This window comes from Nematolebias whitei, chromosome 11 (assembly GCF_014905685.2).
Source record: "Nematolebias whitei isolate Nwh7 chromosome 11, NemWhi1, whole genome shotgun sequence".
Classification (NCBI taxonomy): domain Eukaryota; kingdom Metazoa; phylum Chordata; class Actinopteri; order Cyprinodontiformes; family Rivulidae; genus Nematolebias; species Nematolebias whitei.
In genome coordinates, this window is record NC_056508.1 from 19,285,907 (window position 1) to 19,303,446 (window position 17,540).

General features: G+C 40.7%; 2 protein-coding genes across 3 annotated transcripts in view; one reads left to right on the forward strand and one right to left on the reverse strand.

The window, feature by feature from the left end:
* spo11 (SPO11 initiator of meiotic double stranded breaks) overlaps positions 1-734 on the reverse strand; it is a 10,202-nt gene extending 9,468 nt beyond the window's left edge. The window contains exon 1 of the mRNA XM_037683974.1: positions 616-734. Within this exon, the coding sequence (XP_037539902.1) occupies positions 616-734 (119 nt within the window). The remainder of the gene's footprint in view (positions 1-615) is intronic.
* A 10,046-nt stretch (positions 735-10,780) lies between these two features.
* Positions 10,781-17,540, forward strand: part of bmp7b (bone morphogenetic protein 7b) — a 36,087-nt gene continuing 29,327 nt past the window's right edge. For both annotated transcript variants that reach the window (XM_037683975.1, XM_037683976.1), the window contains exon 1: positions 10,781-11,442. In XM_037683975.1, coding sequence (XP_037539903.1) covers positions 11,040-11,442 — 403 coding nt within the window. In that variant the 5' untranslated portion in view covers positions 10,781-11,039. The remainder of the gene's footprint in view (positions 11,443-17,540) is intronic.

Consider the following 17,540-nt stretch of genomic DNA (forward strand, 5'->3'; position numbering starts at 1 on the left):
GATGGATAGATAGATAGATAGAATATACTTAAAGTGTAACATTGTGGGCATGTCTGTACTGCCAATTTTATTTTATTTATTTTTTTATCATATGTTAAAATTGTTATATCCTTAGCCTACTTGTTATGCTGATAACTACTTTTGTTTTATGTTTCAAGTTTCATGCTTCAAAATAACTTTAAATACATTTATTATGGACTATATTAACAAAAATGTTTAAATTAAACAATATGAACGATGCATGCTAAATGATGCGGATGCTGGCATTATAAATACTTCACGTATATTAGTTTTGTTCAAAACAAATAAAAGAAAAAAATAAACTTTAGAAACTCTCGCGATGTTTGACTCCAACGAGAGTTCGTTAATTGTCAGATTATACATTAGCATACGAGATCAGGCTGTCTTTAATAAAGCGAGCTAATTTAATTAGTAACACAGATTCTAACTGATGTCGTATAAAATCACATTTTTTTTTATTTTCTGACTGGTAACAACTACGACAGTGACAGATAACTTTCATTGAAGTGTGCTGCAAAACAAACTGAACAGCCGCCATGATTAACAAGCTAGCAAAGTTTGAAGCTAATTTTCACCTGCAACAATAAAACTTACTGACTGATTTCTCCCTCGGCAGCTTCAGGATGGCTTTCTGTCATATCTCCAACACTGCTTAACAGACGAACACGAAGCTTGTCTATTTCACAGAACAGCTCTTCTCCGCAGGAAGCCATCTCTCATGTCAGCTGAGTTTAATGACAGGATGCTAATTTGTTAGCATCCATGGTTAGCATAGCGCGTGACTCGCTGGTGAGGGAGAATCACTTCGTGAGTTAATACGTCACTTGAGTTTTTATTAAAATCCCATGTAACAACTTGTAGTATGTAGCTCCCACCACTAGCAAATGTATATTTTAAGTTAATTTATTGTTTTTTATGAGTGGAGGGACGGGAGTTAAAATTTAACTATTTATAGTATAAATTATGGATATTTAAAGCATTTTTAAAACAGTGGCATATTTTTGATAGTCACATTGCTATAAAAAAAACATGAGATGTAAAAAGAAAAGCCTAAAGTCATTAAATTAACTACATTTTTTCTAATTAGTCTTTCTATAATTTTAATTTAAATGTGATTGATTTAGCATTCAGAATAAGATTCATCATTTACAACTAGTTTATACAGTCTTTTTGAACACATTCATTACCTATATGAATAATGTACGTATGTACATACATACATACATGTATATATATATATATATATATATATATATATATATATATATATATATATAATGGCAGTCTGGACTAGCACTATAAATACATTTGTTTAACTTGGTTCAGTTAGTTTTATAACATTCACGCTTCAATCTGTTTGTCTTTTTAAATATATAAAATATTGCTCCTATTTAAAGACAATCATTTCAAATTATAAAATAAAATGTGAAAAAGTTTCCTCTCAACTATTTGAAATGGTGCAGTTCGAAAGCTTTTGTTTAAATAGTTTCCAAGATATACTGATTTGCAAAGGTGAAGAAATGCAAGTTGTAGTGTGGGCGACACGGTGGCTCAGTTGGTAGAGTTGTTGCCTCTTAGCAAACAGGTTGCCCAGATTCAAATCCCAGGTGGGAGTTCCTCTGGGTGGAGTTTGCATGTTCTCTCCGTGCATAGACCAAAAACATGCATGTTAGGCTGATTGGTAACCCTCAATTGTCTCTAGGTGTGAGTGAGAGAGTGAATGATTGTTTGTCTCTATGTGTCCCTCTGATGGACTGGAGACCTGTCCAGGGTGTACCCTGCCGCTCGCACAATGATATGGGCACCAGTGACCTCCATGACCCAAAAAGGAAGAAACAGGTAAAGAAGATGGATGGATGAATGGTTGGATGGATGAATGGATGGATGGATGGTTGGATGGATGATAGTGTAAACAAAGCACTCAGCTACATGTGTTGAAAATCAGGTGGAAGTTTGAGTCACAGGACATCATCTAGTTGTCTGTAGCTTGTGTTGATGAACAAATACAACTGTATCTGACAAATGTAGAATGTTGAAGACATTTAGGTGGAATTATAAAAGTGAATTTGCTGCTAAACATAAATAAAAGAGTAAAAAACAAGCTTGGGGATCAAGCCGGGCGGTGGAGCGCCGTAAAGACAGAAACATTCGAACACTGGCAGCTTCTGTAAAACGTAAACCAGTTTATCATTTCAATCTAACCTGTTGTTCTATTTGCACACTTTACTCAGCAAATCTGATCATAAATACGTAGCAATATATTAAAACTGTCTGACGTCTCAGTCCCGGACAGCTCTTCTGTGGACATTGTCTCTGCCGACCTATTGGCCGTCGTATCTGGAGGTACGCACATTGTAGCTGGCAACCTTTCACACGTTTTCTTACAATTTTTTTAAATCTAAGGACAAATAAATCATCAATACAAAAAGAAACACTACAGATTCAGATATGTATTAAACCACTACTTTAATTCTTCCAAAGAGCCAGACTCTAGGGGGTCGGGGGTGGGCGGGTATTTATATATTTATAGACCATACATGATAATGTCCAGTTGGCAAAGTTGAATAAATATGAAGCAAAGTGTTAGTTAAGATACACGACTTTATATTAAAAACTGTTTTACTGCACCATATTATATTGAACTGTTTCACTCCCAGACTGATAGAGTGGATCATTGTCCTTTGTGTTCAGATTGTGTAATTTCAGCCTGTGTCCGGATATAAAAACAGCAGAATGTGTCTGGGCCAGTTTGCACCTCGCTGCTGTAAGGTAATAACTTTTTGTTCCTGATAGTGTTTAGAGAAATTCCCATTGTCGCCCTCTGTGGGCCTCAGTAATGAGACCTGTCTGAACTTGCTGCTACTTGTCTGAGGTGTCTGTTGGTGAGCTTGTGGTGTTCTCAGGACGGTGGGGGTGGGTTTGATCTGCTGAGGTTAGAGTCCCCAAGAAAATTAATGCCTATTGTCGCTGTTAGCCATATGTGGAGGGGATTTTAAAGCATGATTTTGAAGATGGATGTGTAATGATATGTCTGGCCAACATGTGTTTTAGAGCTCTGTGAGACGCTGTAGTGTTTCATTTTCTTGATAGATCAGTTTACTGTACTTCTGACTAATATCAGCTGTTCTAAGCCCTTAAACACCAACATGGCTTTAAATTAACGTGACTTCTTGAGGAATCTGCACACGCCCTCATCGACAACGCTTTCATAAATCTTGTTTCGTTTCTTTGCTTGCATCATGTCGCTTCATCGTTAAAACGGAACAATCTGCTAAATATTAGGTCACCCAGAGTCCCCACCTTTGAAAGCTGCTGGGAGGCATGCTGCGTGTGTTTGCAGAGGCACCGATGTCTTTTTTTTCCTCAGTGTGAAGGCCTGGTTAGTGTGTGTGTGAGTCAGGATCTGAAGAGAAGAGGTCCATGCCCCTGACCTGACCCTGAATGTTTCCTAATGTGCAGATTTACCAAAGGTCTCCTTTTCTCCTGAGTGCCTCTGACAGGCTGCTTCCGTGGTAATGGCTCTTAATTTTGCCGTAATTGCTATCTTTAAGTGATGAAGGGCAGTCCCCTCACTCAAGCCGAAAACAATCTTAGTATGTGAAAGACCACAGGTTGCCAGGGGTCCTTTTTCTTCTCTTCCAGAAAGACCGGGACCCCCGCAGTTCTTCTTGCCTCGGAGAGATTTGCGTCGAGTGTGAGGCCCTAACCTGAGGAGACAGGGTGCAGCGAGTCATGTGCGTGTCTCGGGACGAGTGTTTGTGCTGGGCAGGAGGAGGGAAGGCAGGGGAAGTGAAGGGGCTGCAGGGTCAGAGGAAAGAAAAAGGGGCTATAAGTGGAGGGGGGGCTCCCGTTGCAGGTGAGTGGGATTAGCTGCAGCTAGAGGCCCAGAGAAACTAAATACAGATCTGTCAACCTAATCCTCACAAATAGAAAACAGAGCTGCCCTTCCTTCCACATAGTTTAGCACATCCACCTCCTGTTTCTTTGCCCACCACCCCTCAACCTCCAAACACACACACTTTTTAAAGCTTTTCTGGTTCTTATCAGCTTTTGGACTCGGCCTCCACCGGTGCTTCCACCTTTGTGATGTTTCTTCGATCAACGTCTCCTAAAATGGGGCTAACAGATCATTCTCTGATTGACAGGTGAACGTAGTCTTAAGGAGTGATGAAAGCAAGACTCAGACGAGTCAGGGTCCCTCTCTGCGCACAGAGGAATCTTAATGGGACCTATAGAGCTGCACGAAACAGGCTCGACCTTTATCGGGCCCACACACCTCAGTAATGGATGCCGATAAGTTTGCGGCTGCCGAGCTTGGTGCTGATGACACGGGTGACAGTGGCTGAGTGATAACATCCTGCACTAGATAAGCACGACTAAGCTGTGCATTAAGAAAGCTCAACTGAAATGGCATCTCTGACTGTCAGCAGCAGCAGTGATAACTGATGGGTTTGGCTGGACCGCTGAGAGCTATATATCAGATCCGAGCTACTCCGGCGTTCCCAAGTGCCATATCCAGTTGCAGACAAACACTGGGCTGACAGGACATAGCTCATGTACGGGCGAAAGTGGCAGTGAGTGACAGCAGATAGACCGGCAAGGTGCAGATTTCACATAATATAATAATGTGTTTCTTTACAGGAAATCCTCACAGGTCATGGTGATGAAACTCATTTGTTGCAGCAATTCCAAACTAATATTTTAGATTTTATGTAAAGACAAGCACAACTGACGTGTTTTTCTTCCTTTTCATTGTGAATGATTCAGTATTCCCACTTTTGCTTTCCTAATTTTTCAATAGATTTTTTTGATTTTTGCTATCTAAAAATGTCTGCATACTTTGTGCTTGCTAAAGCAATTGTTAATTTTAACAGTCAGCTCAATCAATATATGAGTGCTATGTTAGCTTTTGTCTCTAAAACTTTTCATGATATTTAACTTTATGAATGTTTTTCCCAAAAGAAATACATTAAGGTTGTTACAGATCCAACAAAAACATTGTTTTAATTGAAATCTCTATTTTTGTCTTCCTCTGCTACATTTAGTTTTTAGCTACTGTTCTACTCCTTTAAGCTTTTAGCTAACCTTTTGCTATTGTCTTTTAGCCAGCATTTTGCTACACTTAGCTAGCATTTAGCACCTTTTAGCTGCATTAGCTTATAATTAGCCCTTTTAATTTTTTTGCTTTTAGCTAGGTTGTTGCATCTTTTAGCTTCTAGCTAGTATTTTTTATATTTTATTTGGCTTTTTGTTTTTTAGTTTTTTGCTACTTTTAGCTTTTAGCTAAAATTGTAAAGCAGAAGTTTTTTTTAAAATATATTAACTTTTAGCTAGGCTTTTAATGCTTTTTGTTACATTGTGCTACTTTTACTTAGCTTTTTAGCTTCTAGCTGTTTTTTTATACTGTATCTGGCTACTGTAGCTAATATTTTAGTACATTAGGCTAGCATTCCCTTAACAAAAAGTAGAACACTTGAAGTTTATTTTTGCAAGTATACTTTAAGTTAAGTATAAGTATATCAAGTATACTACACACCATACTTGTAGTGTACTAAAAGTATACTGATTTAATCCTTGTTTGGACAAAATTGGGACATTTTTATACTATTTTTAAGTATATCAAATAAAGTTTATAAAAAGTAAACTTCAAGTACACTTCCTAATTTTTTGTGTAAAATAAGTACACTTGTAGTACACTTAAATAAACTACTTTTTGCTAAGAGTTTAGTTACTTTAGGCTTTAGCTAATGTTTTACTTATTAAAATTATTATTATTTATTATTGCATTATTTTTATAATGCAATAATAATTTATTTTTGCATGTAGCTGGCATTTTGCTTCTTTCAACCTTTAGTTAGGCTTTTGCTTTTTTAGCTTCTGCTATAGCGTTTTGATACTTTTAGCTAGGTTTTTGTTATTTTACCTTTAAGCTGACATTTAGCCACTTTTCACTTTTTGCTAATGTTTTGCTAATTTTTGCATGCAGCTAGCATTTAGTTTCTTTCAGCCTTTAGTTAGCCTTTTGCTTCTTTTAGCTAAAACTGTAAAGCAGAAGTTTTTTAAAAATATTAACTTTTAGCTAGACTTTTATTACTTTTAGTTACATTGTGCTACATTGACTTAGCTTTTTTAGCTTCTAGCTGTTTTTATACTGTATCTGGCTACTTTAGCTAACATTTTGACACATTAGGCTAGCATTTAGTTATTTAGGCTTTTAGCTAATGTTTTGCTTATTTTTGCATGTAGCTGGCATTTAGCTTCTTTCAACCTTTAGTTAGGCTTTTGCTTCTTTTAGCTTCTGGCTAGTGTTTGGATACATTAACTAGGTTTTTGTTATTTTATCTTTAAGCTAACATTTTGCTTCTTTTGGCTTTTAGCTAATGTTTTGCCTCTTTTAGCTCTAACAGCTCAATTTAATCTTTTTAGCTAATTTTAACAAAGTCCCTCAGCACTCAGCATACACACTGTGTTTTCACAGGAAATTGAAGTTTTTGTGTTGAAAATGTTTCATATTTTCTAAAAGATGTTGCTTCAAACAAACGTAACAGTTTCAAACTAAATCCAGATTTCTACTTTTTTTGTACAAAGATGTAATCAAAGCCAAAACCATAATGGGCTCCGTGAAGTGAAGCTGTTCTTTCTTTCTTTCTCTCTCTCTCTCTCTCTCTCTCTCTCTCTCTCTCTCTCTCTCTCACACACACACACACACACACACACACACACACACACACACACACACACACACACACACACGCACACACACACACACACACACAGCTGTGTTTCATATGTCCGTGAGGCCCCTGGATGTGTGAAACACCAGAAGGGGAACATTTGCAGTCACTCAGCTCCACCTGGTTAGGCTGTTTTAACAGACCGTCAGTCTGGGCTCCGCTCACTGTGGGCTGAGGCTACAAATGTGGACAGAACAACCAGACAGGCAGGGATGGAGATGGGGGTGATGAAATGTCTCCTTTGTCTTGTGTTCTTGCTGCATTTGAGGTTTAGTTAAAAAAAAAAACATGCTTTCCAGTTTCTGCTTGGTCAGAAACTCTCAAACCTCATCCGCCCTCCTGCGTCCACTGATCTTCAAAGGACCGCTGCCTGCTGCTCTTTGAGGCAACACGTGAAATAAATATTAATGTGACCTCTGACCGCATGCTTTGAGCTGCTAAACAGAGTTAACCATCGGGCAGGAAGAGCGCCGACTCTCACGACAGATAAAAAAAAAGGAAGAAAAGACGAGAGAACAATGTGAGGAACAGATGACAACGTTACAGGGGTGTGAAAAGAGTTTCCAGAGCTGTTTTATTGTGCCTCTGTGTGGTCCTCTTTGTATCATGCTTCAGCCTGTTGGAGCGCCGAGGAAAGTTTGCTCAAACTGCCTCAGATCCTATGAGGAGTGGGAAGAAGTGCTTCAGGCCAAATGTTGAGTTTTACTAGATTAAAAAAAAAAGCACAAACAGAACAAGTAGAAGCACGTGACCACACACCTACAGATACTGGGAGCTTGCAGAAGTGTTCGAGTAAATTCATACTCTGACGCATTTAATGAGAAACTGCAGCCATTCTGTTTTAGCAGCTTTGCCCTACATGACAAAACTTTCAAATGTTTTTTCGTCTATCTTTTCTGCTTTAATTCCTCTCGTCAAAGCCCCACTCAGTGCCGCTCACCGAGCCGGGGCCTCAAGCCTGTGCCTACCATTTAGTGGGACGGTCACCAGGCCCTCGGAGGCCTATAAACAGAAGAGGGACTGTTCCTTTTGTGCTGCTGCTCACCCATGGGAGCCGGAGCTGACAACCGGAGCAGCGGGCTGAGGGTTAGTTGCAGCACCTGGTGAGACTGTGACTGCAGCCACCGTCCAACGAGGGTGAGGAAGCAGAAGAGTCAGGCAGTGGGAGGAAGAGAGGGTGAGAAAATGAGGAAGATTTATAGCTACAGGATGGAGCCTTTTATGTAACGGCTGTGTTATAAACACCTGCGGCCATTAGCAGGTTCTGTCTAAATGTTTATATGTTACAGGAAAGGCCTGTTTGAAGCTAATGGAGGTTTTGAGCTACAGATTTGTGAGCTCTCATGCATTTAATCATGTCACTGAAAAAAGAGGAGTGCAACTAAAAAAAAACACAATAAAGGGATAGTCTGGTGATTTTTGAAGTGATGCTGCTGCATACTTATTAATAGTGAGTATCTTATGTGAGATCAGTCATAGAGAACTGAGGGAAATACATTTTCTTTCATGTTAGGCTACAGGCTAGCTAAACCGAAGCCTCTGATTATGTTTTTTCTGACTTATGAAGCAACTCTATTAAACATCACAGGTCATGCTCAATAATCCAGGTAATAATCCAACAAAGTTCAGGTAGGTTAAATGGACGGTTTCTTTTTTTTGTTGAAATGTTTCATCCTCCATCCGAAGGACTTCATCAGTCTGAGGAGCCACAGCAAACTGAGTCCCACAAGCAGCACACTCACATAGTGGACCAACCAGTTTGCTGGTGATAAGATGGTTATGGGACCCGCCCTCTCCCCCGTCGATTCCTTGGGGGCAGCCATGGTCAAGTGGTTCAAAACATCAAAGTTCATGCTCAATGATCCAGGTAAAAAAATCAAACAAAGTTCAGTCAGACATTTTTTTTTCTTTCTTTCTTTTTTATTTTATTTATTGTGCATTTGAACTTTGATGTTTTGAACCACTTTGGCTATGGCTGCCTCAGAGGAGTCTACAGGGGAGACGGTGGGCCCCAGAGGCCATCACGTCACCAGCAAACTTGTTGGTCCACTATGTGAGTGTGCTGCTTGTGGGACTCAGTTTGTTGTGGCTCCTCAGACTGATGAAGTCCTTTGGATGAAGGATGAAATGTCTCAAAAAAAAAAAAAAAACGAAACCGTCCAGATGACCTGACTGAACTTTGTTGAACTCTTAAAACTGTCATACATGTGTGAAAGAGTGCTAGTTAATATCAAACCTCTACATTTTTTCATGACATTGTTTAGTTTGTTGCGGTTCCCTCAGCCTGAACAGAGTTCTCCTGAGGCTGCTGAATGCGTCAGGGACAAACTAAACAAACGATGGAAAGCAGCTCATATATCTGTGAGTAATGTCACTGCTCAGAGGTACTAAATCTTCATAATTATCTGACAGAACAGCACTTCAGAAATCACAGATATATCCCAGAAAATGAGCAGGAAATTAAATTCTGTTTATTTATATAGCGCTAAATCACACCAAAGTTGTCTCGGGGCACTTTACAAGAACATTCACATACATAAAAGTCAATTAGTAAAGTTCTCTATCTAAGGAATCCAGCAGACAAGTTGAATCTTCGCTTCGTTGCAGTCTCCCATCCTGAGCAAGCACAGTGGCAACAGTGGAAAGGAAAAACTCCCTTTTAAAAGGAAGAAACCTGCAGCAGAACCAGACTCAGGACAAGCAGCCATCTGCTTTGACCGGCTGGTTGAGAGGACAGGAAGGAGAGAAACTAACACAGAATGGTAGGTCCAGGTGTAGGTCCAGGTGAACCTGAAAGACAACAAACACATGTTAATGATAGAAAAAATAATTACAAATACAAAACAGGTTGAGCAGAGTAAGTAAAGACAGTAGTAGAGTGAAAAAGTGTGGTCAGTTTGTCCTCCAGCAGTCTAAGCCTATAGCAGCATATAAGGCACAGATCAGGAAACCCGAGTTGACCCTAACTATAGGATTTATCAAAAAGGAAAGTTTTAAAACTGGACAATATGTCAGCCTCACAGACATAAACTAGAAGTTGTTTCCACAAAAGAGGAGCCTGATAACTGAAAGCTCTGCCTCCCATTCTGTTTTTGGAAACTCTACGAACCACGAGTAAACCTGCAGTCTGAGATATAAGTGCTCTGTTGGGAAAATATGGAACAATAAGATCTGTAATGTAAGATGGCATGAGGAAGTTGAGTTGAAAATCCCCAAAACATGCTCTGCCTCCTGTTGTCCCGCCTTCTGTTTGCAACAAAGCTGTACCCTTCTTTGATGTGCTACTGAAGTGAAATTTTATTACCATAAAAATCACCTGGCACACCAAAAAAAAAAAAAAAAACTTTTCACTGTAGAGCCCTGAGGGTTGCAGCACTCTTGTGTCAGAGCGCACAAGAAGCTCATGAGCGTTCCCTTAAAGTGTGCTGTTGAGGTGGTGAGGCGGTGAAGCAGCTGAGGAACATCTGCACCCATCCTGTGCTCCGTGCACATTTAGCAGTGGAGACAAACATGAGCACGACATGTGATGCAAAGGTCTTTTTGACCTCAAAGAGCAATAAGTTTTACACACTCCAGGTGTTCGGAGGGTGCACCTGCAGACCAGTAACCATTATGGTGTGATGTAACTGCATGTCAGGACGACTCCCAGCGGGAAGTCTCTGGTGAAAAGTGCAAATAATGACTCCCTTTTCTCTGCAGTGTGTTTTCCATCAACACACTCAGGCTCAGAAGAGCCCAGCATCACAATCTCAACATCTGCTATTAAGTGAATCCGCACAAACACGCACGCAGGCTCAAGGAATTGTGGGAATGCAACAACCGAGCGTGCTTCAGGATAAACTGAAGCATCACACGGCGCAGATAACATCCATACTTCTCGAGTTCTCGCTGTCCCTCCAGCTGGCAGCAGCAAACAGTCGGAGCACGTGCGCGCTCTCTCTCTGTCCTCCTCCTGCTCCTCCCCAGCGCTCAGCGCCTCCTCACAACTTGTTCAGTGTAAAGCTCTGCTGGCAGCCTCCTCTCTGCAGTGCTGCATGCTGCACGGCTCAGCCGGGGAACTTTTCCACCGCAGGTTTTGAATGAGGAGCGAGGCGCACGCGAGCTGAGAAGGGACTTTGAGCTGAGGTTGATGTGTCATCTGGGAGCTCTTCCCTCAACATGAGGGCTCGTTCTGGATACTGATCACCGACTGGCTGCAGTTCATACCTCAGTATTTAGTTGTTTTCAGACTTTAGGCGAACGGATCCGAGCGTAATTACGCACGGCGTCACCATCCTCACCAGCATGGCACAGGTTTTGGACAGACGCGCGCCCGTGGTTTTGCTGTTGGTTTGGAGCTACTGCGTCCTGGCGGACCCGGCCTTTGCGAACTTCACTCTGGACAACGAGTTCCACTCCAGCTTCATCCACCGCCGGCTGAAGAGCCAGGAGCGCAGAGAGATGCAGCGCGAGATCCTGTCCATCCTGGGGCTGCCGCACCGGCCGCGTCCCCATCTCCACGGCAAGCACAACGCTGCCCCGATGTTCATGTTGGACCTGTACAACGCCATGTCCACGGAGGGGGACGCGGAGAGGTACTCATACCCCTACAAGCCCATCTTCACCACCCAGGGGCCCCCGATAGCCAGCCTGCAGGACAACAACTTCCTGAACGACGCGGACATGGTCATGAGCTTTGTCAACTTAGGTAGGCTCCTCGATTCTTTTAACTTAAAGAGCGACCCCAAAAAACAAACACAAAGTAGGTCTTGGAGGATAACATCTGGACACTTTTTGGGAGTCAGAACTTTATTTGAGATTAACGCAACTAATATTTCAGGACTTGTGGGTAAATAAGTTTGAGCTCACATGTGAGCAGCTGATGCAGCATCACACAACAAAATCATCCATCAAAACCTTTAGGATGCTCAGTCTTTGTTCTTTTTATACATTATATATTTTTAAACTTTTAAACTTTTTTAAATTTCATAAAAACAATTGGAATTAAAAATTTTGAACAGTTTTTACTGTTAAACTTTAATTTAGCTCATTTTAGCTGTTAGCTATGGTTTTGTAAGTCTTTTTAGCTTCTGTTTTGCTTGAATTAGCTTTCAGCTTTAGTTTTGTTCGCTTGAGCCTTTGGCTTGTGGGAGTTATAGATTTTAGCGGCCGATTTACAAATTTTAAATTTTAGCCACAATTTTGCATATTTCAGCTTTTAGTTATGGTTGTATAAAACTTTTGTTTTAGCTACTGTTTTGCTCGAATTAGCACTGCATCCATTTTGGTGGCTTTAGCTCTTAGCTTGTGGTTTTTGGTTTTACCTTTCGGCCATGATTTTGCTAGTGTTAGGTACGGTTTTGCTAATTTTAGCCTTTAGCTACATTTAAACTAATTTTATCTTTTAACAACTGCTGTGTACGTTTTAGCTTGTGTTCAGTTTGTTTTAACTTTGTCAATCAAGCTTCAGGTTTTTCCAACAGATTTTCTGTAAAGTCATTCAGCAGTAATGCTACATTTTTGTAGAAAAAGCTAAATTTTTGAGTTCTTGCCACTGTGGTTTCATTTCCCTGGAGAATTTACTTTAAGGTGCTCTTTGCTGTCACACCTGCGTACACATGGGAAGCCCAGCTCAAAACTTATTCTTCCAAAAGAAGAGGAAGAAAAAACCCTGCAGCTATCCTGCTAATACCAGCAGTGTCAAATTCCAGTTTAGGCTTTTGTTAAACAGCTGTGCAACCACTACGTTCAGGTGCTCTATGGTTGTGGCTGAAGGAGCTAATGTGTCAGCCGGGCCTTATCTAAAGAATGAGTAAGTCAGCAGAAGAATAGGTTCAAAGTGCACCGGGTCCTCCCTTTTCCGCTCTAATCGAGAAGCATTTTTGGAAACACAAAGACCACAAAATAATAGTAGTCCGAAATGATTTGAGCTCAGTTTAATCAGATTATTTTGCTTGTTATAGAATCCACTTCACTCCAGAGAGCTGCTTGTTGTTTACTCAGTCACTACGCTGATTTTTAGAAAACTTAATGAAACTGTCTTTGATTTATCTAAAGTCAAAAGTCACATGTTGGTAAATAATAACTTTTTATCACATTTATGATTATGGCAGATGACCAATATCTGAATAGTTGTGTTTTGGATCACATTTTGTGGGGTAAATTTCGGCTGGCAGCTTATAATAATTCCTGGAAAGATCATTGTTAAAGTGTCTTGGCAAAGCAGAGGGAGGTGACACTGGTTCCTCCACTGCACTGTGTAATTACTGGATGCATTGTGACTATTTTCAACAGGCTGAAACACAGATGAGCCCAACCACAGAGACTCACATAGTCAAGGGCCAAGTCAAGAGGTAGAGGAGTGCTTCAGAGAGGGGAAAAAGAGGAAAAGAAGTAGTTTATTATCATCCACTGCCAAAAGGGGAAGTTGGATGACACTGTTGTTGCCCAGAAATTATTATGAGCCACTGGACAGATTTCAGGTAGTGATCGCTGTTTGTTAGAACTGATGAACATTTTGATTCAAGATGGCTCCCACAGACCAGTGTTGTAGTCAAGACCACCTAACCCGAGACCAAGTCAAGACCAAGACCAGAGTGTACCGAGACAAGGGGCGGCTGTGGCTGAGTGGTTAGAGCAGTCGTCCTCCAATGCGAAAGTTGGGGGTTCGAATCCACCAGCAGTCACATGCTGAAGTGTCACTGGGCAAGACGCTGAACCCCTCATAGCCTCTGATGTGTGTCCCATCAGTTTATGAATGTGATAAAGCTGATTAGTCTCTTTAGAATGATTTGTTCAATTAACTTTGTAGAGATCTAGTAGAGTGCTGTATGAATGGGTGAATGAGGCACAGATTGTGTTGTAAAGAGCTTTGAGTATCTTGAAATAAGATAGAAAGGCGCTATATAAGTACAGTCCATTCACCATTTACCAAGACCGGTCTGGAGTACTACAACACTACCACAGACATCTGACCTTAGCAAACACAGAAAAACGACCAAATTTCAACTATTATGCTAAACCACGTTGTAGTAGTAGCTGAGATTCATTCACATTATTATTTATTTATTTATTTATATTTATTTATTCAGGTAGTCTCATTGAGTCACGAGGACTCATTTTCAGGAGAGACCTGTTTGGGAGCAGATGGTGGGGATTAAGGGCCTTGCTCAAGGGTCCAGAGTGGGGAAAATGAGGGTGGAGGCAGGTGTGGATGCTTCACCTATCCCACCCACATTTTGATGTTGTCAATCCGGGGAGTTGAACCTGCGACTTTCCGATCACAGGCCCATCTTCTCTAACCTCTGCGCCGCCACTCCCCCATTAAGTGCCAGTTGTTGCACAAGATTTTTGCTTGAAACTTTAGCATTAACTGTTGGAGTCAATCCATTTTGTTTGTTAGCAAAATATCTCAGGAGCCACTGATGGGACTTCAGAAAACAATCACTGGATGTTCATTTGTGACCGACTCATCTTTTGAGTCAACCCAATGTAAGACGAACAACAAAAAAGGTTAAATCGTGTCATCTGGACCAGTTTCTGGTCCAGAAACTGAAGACCTGGTTGTCCTCAGGCTGTTTCTGTGAGTAGCAAGTTGGCCATCTGGCCTAAAACATTTGATTGTTGTACATGATGATTGATTGTTTTGGACGGATGAGCTCTGTTTGCACATGTTAAAATCTTACTTTTGAGATTCCAGCAGAGGTTGGCTTGAAACACAGCAGTGAAGACTACCTATGGGACAGTCTAGTCCCATGTAGACAGTAGACAGTGTAGTCTACGTGATACTCGGTTATACGGAGTATACCCACTAGAAAAGCTCAAGAATTTCAGTATACCCACTTAAAAGTATACCTCTGTGTACATAGTTTCAGTATACCTCATGTACCACATGTGATGTGAATGACAATAAAGACACCTTGACCTTGAAAAGTGCCCAATGACACAGGACATATCATTAGGCATGTGTCATTGATACGTTAAACAGCAGTTAAACGCTTCTGTAACCATCTATCGGCATGCTGCGCTTTGCTTTGATGCTGTTTTATAAATTCTGTAACATGTTTTTAACACAAAGCCAACTGTTGTACAAAGTTTGTTGTTCATTTATTCAAATATAAGCATCAGAGAAATTTAGAAATGTTCAATATGCTTAAAAATCTAAATAAATTGACAGTTACTGTGTACTAACCGGTGTACTTTGGGTTCTAAGCACAGTATACCCACTACAAAAATGTAGACGACACCACTGGGGCAGATCTGGTTGGCAGGTCATAGACTGAGGAAGTCCTCTGGATGGGGGAAAAACATTTCTCACTTAAAGAAACTGGTCCAGATGACACGATTTAACGTTTTTTGTTGTTATCTACCTGAATGATTGAGCTTACAAACCTTTTTCCAATGTAACCTGGTCGCCACAGCTCGTCAGCTGTAGCCAACACCAACGGCTCTTCGTCAGTTTTACAGATGTTGAGCTGAACAGCTTCTTGCTGAGGTTCTGTCTCTGCTTTAGTCCCATTTGTCATCACATTCTGCCATGTTTTACAAATATCACTGAGCGTTGGTGCTGCTTGTTCTGACTCTCAGGTGATCCTGTCAAACATCTGTCCAACTTCTTGAAAGGTAACTTACTGTTTCACCTTCACAGAAAAAAAAGGAAGTCAGGTCATCTCCAGACTGTCTTTTCTGCATTAGCTCTTTTTGTGTTGGCTGTTTTCTCATGTAGCTAAAGAAATGTGGCACTCATGCCCCTCAAAGCTTTGCCTCTTCCCATAAGTCAAGGTACATTAGTCAGACTTTATACTCCAGTTGTTGCTCACAGAGAGACATCCTCATAGTGTGTATTTCCATTTAAACTCATGCACCATTCACTCCTTGTAAAACATTCCCCGTGTTTCAAACCTCTGGATGAAACCAGAATAAAAAGTTGACTAACGCTCCAATGGTTGTGGGTTTGTTTGAGCACTGCTGTGACTCTGGAGCGGGGTGGGTGGTGTTTTTGGGACAGACGCCGGGCCAGGGACGTCCTCTGGTTGAGTCACCGTCATTTAAAAGCCCAGCTGTGTAAATGACTTACAGCATACGTTCAGCATGCAATGCAGGTCACCCAAGGCTCTGGGTGTGTGCCGGACACGCCATAACGCCGCGAGTTAACACAACACACAAGCCCCCGAAGGTGGCATTATAATTCTCTGTCTGTCTGCAACAGTTATTTACTGTGGTGCCTTTAATCTCTGGCAGCATTAGCCTTCAGCCACTGTCTATTAAAGCATTTCCTCCTTAACAATCCACAGCTTCCATTGCTTTTGGCCACAACACAGGCCTGTGAAGTTCAGCTTGTATTAAAGACATACACTGAGAAGAACATTTAATAAAATACACCCTGAAAGAGTTGTTTGGACCTTCTCTGCCTCAGGAGAGAGATGTGACTTGAAGGTCTGCTATGCGCATCCTGGATGACGGAAAGAGCTGCAGGATCGTCACCTGTGCATGCGTGTGCGAGCGAGAGGGTGGAAAGGGCCAGAAGATTTACTGTAAGATGTTATCACGAGGCGTGTTAGTCAGGGCTTCCTTGTTTGCGCAGCTCTCATGCAATCCTGTGTGGATTGCAAAAGCTGAGATTGTTCGTTACAGACAACTCAGCTATAAATCAGAGGTAAAACCCCCAAAATTATAGTTTGTATCTCGTTATTGGTCATAGTTAGGAGGAACACTGATGCTACCCAAACTCACATTGATGAAGTCTCTAGTTTAATATTTCTTGAAGTTATTCTTCTTCTAATGCAGATCTCATGACAAATGTTAGGCCTTTTCCTGCTAATTTAATACAAAAAGAAGCGATCCCCCTGTCACCACGGTGCTTTCTTAGTGGTACATCACATTTCGCAGGTGATAAAAGGCTACATTTAGACCTGAGACGACTGGCGGTGGTTTCTACTCACATGACTGTCAAACACGACAACAAATTTCAAGTCTTCAAACATAGTAGCCTATTCCTAAAATGACTTTTTTAAGGGCATAACTTGTGTTTTTCTTATGTAATAAAAAAAATCTGGAGTTCTGCTGTCCATATGTGACAGTAAAAAAATAAAACACTACAAAAGAACAATTACATGTCACTAGTGTCCTATTGTTGTAATTGCTTTCAAAATAAATTAAAATCTATCCTTAAAGCAGACAGAGTTGGATTATTGCATGTTTTTTATATATATATTTTTTAAGAACACTCTTAAATAACAAGTCATTTGTTCACTCTGTGACTACTTGAACTCAACTTTATGATCTTTACAACACAAGCAGCCGTAACGATATAAATATTTGACTGTGCGTCTGTCTCATGGTGCTGCTTTGCAAAGTTAAAGTGCGTAAAATGCAAATAAAATAATGAAGCCACTGGAAAGAAGATTATACCAGAGAGCATTTAACAACTCAGAGTTGTGCTGCTGGTAATCAGAACCAGGTGGGATCCATCTCCCACGTCAAAAAGCAGTAAACAAATTAAACTCCTCAGCTTTCACCTTTTGCAAACAAAGTTGTGCTTTTTTTATTAATTCATATCAAATGTATGTCTGAGTGTAAAGAGCTTGTATTCAGCGGGAGAAGCCTCTTTGTGTGGATGTGAGTGAGCGCAACAACAGATCATTTTTCTCTGTATTTCCTCTGCGACCTGATAGATAGATAGATAGATAGATAGATAGATAGATAGATAGATAGATAGATAGATAGATAGATAGATAGATAGATAGATAGATAGATAGATAGATGGATGGATGGATGGATGGATGGATGGATGGATGGATGGATGGA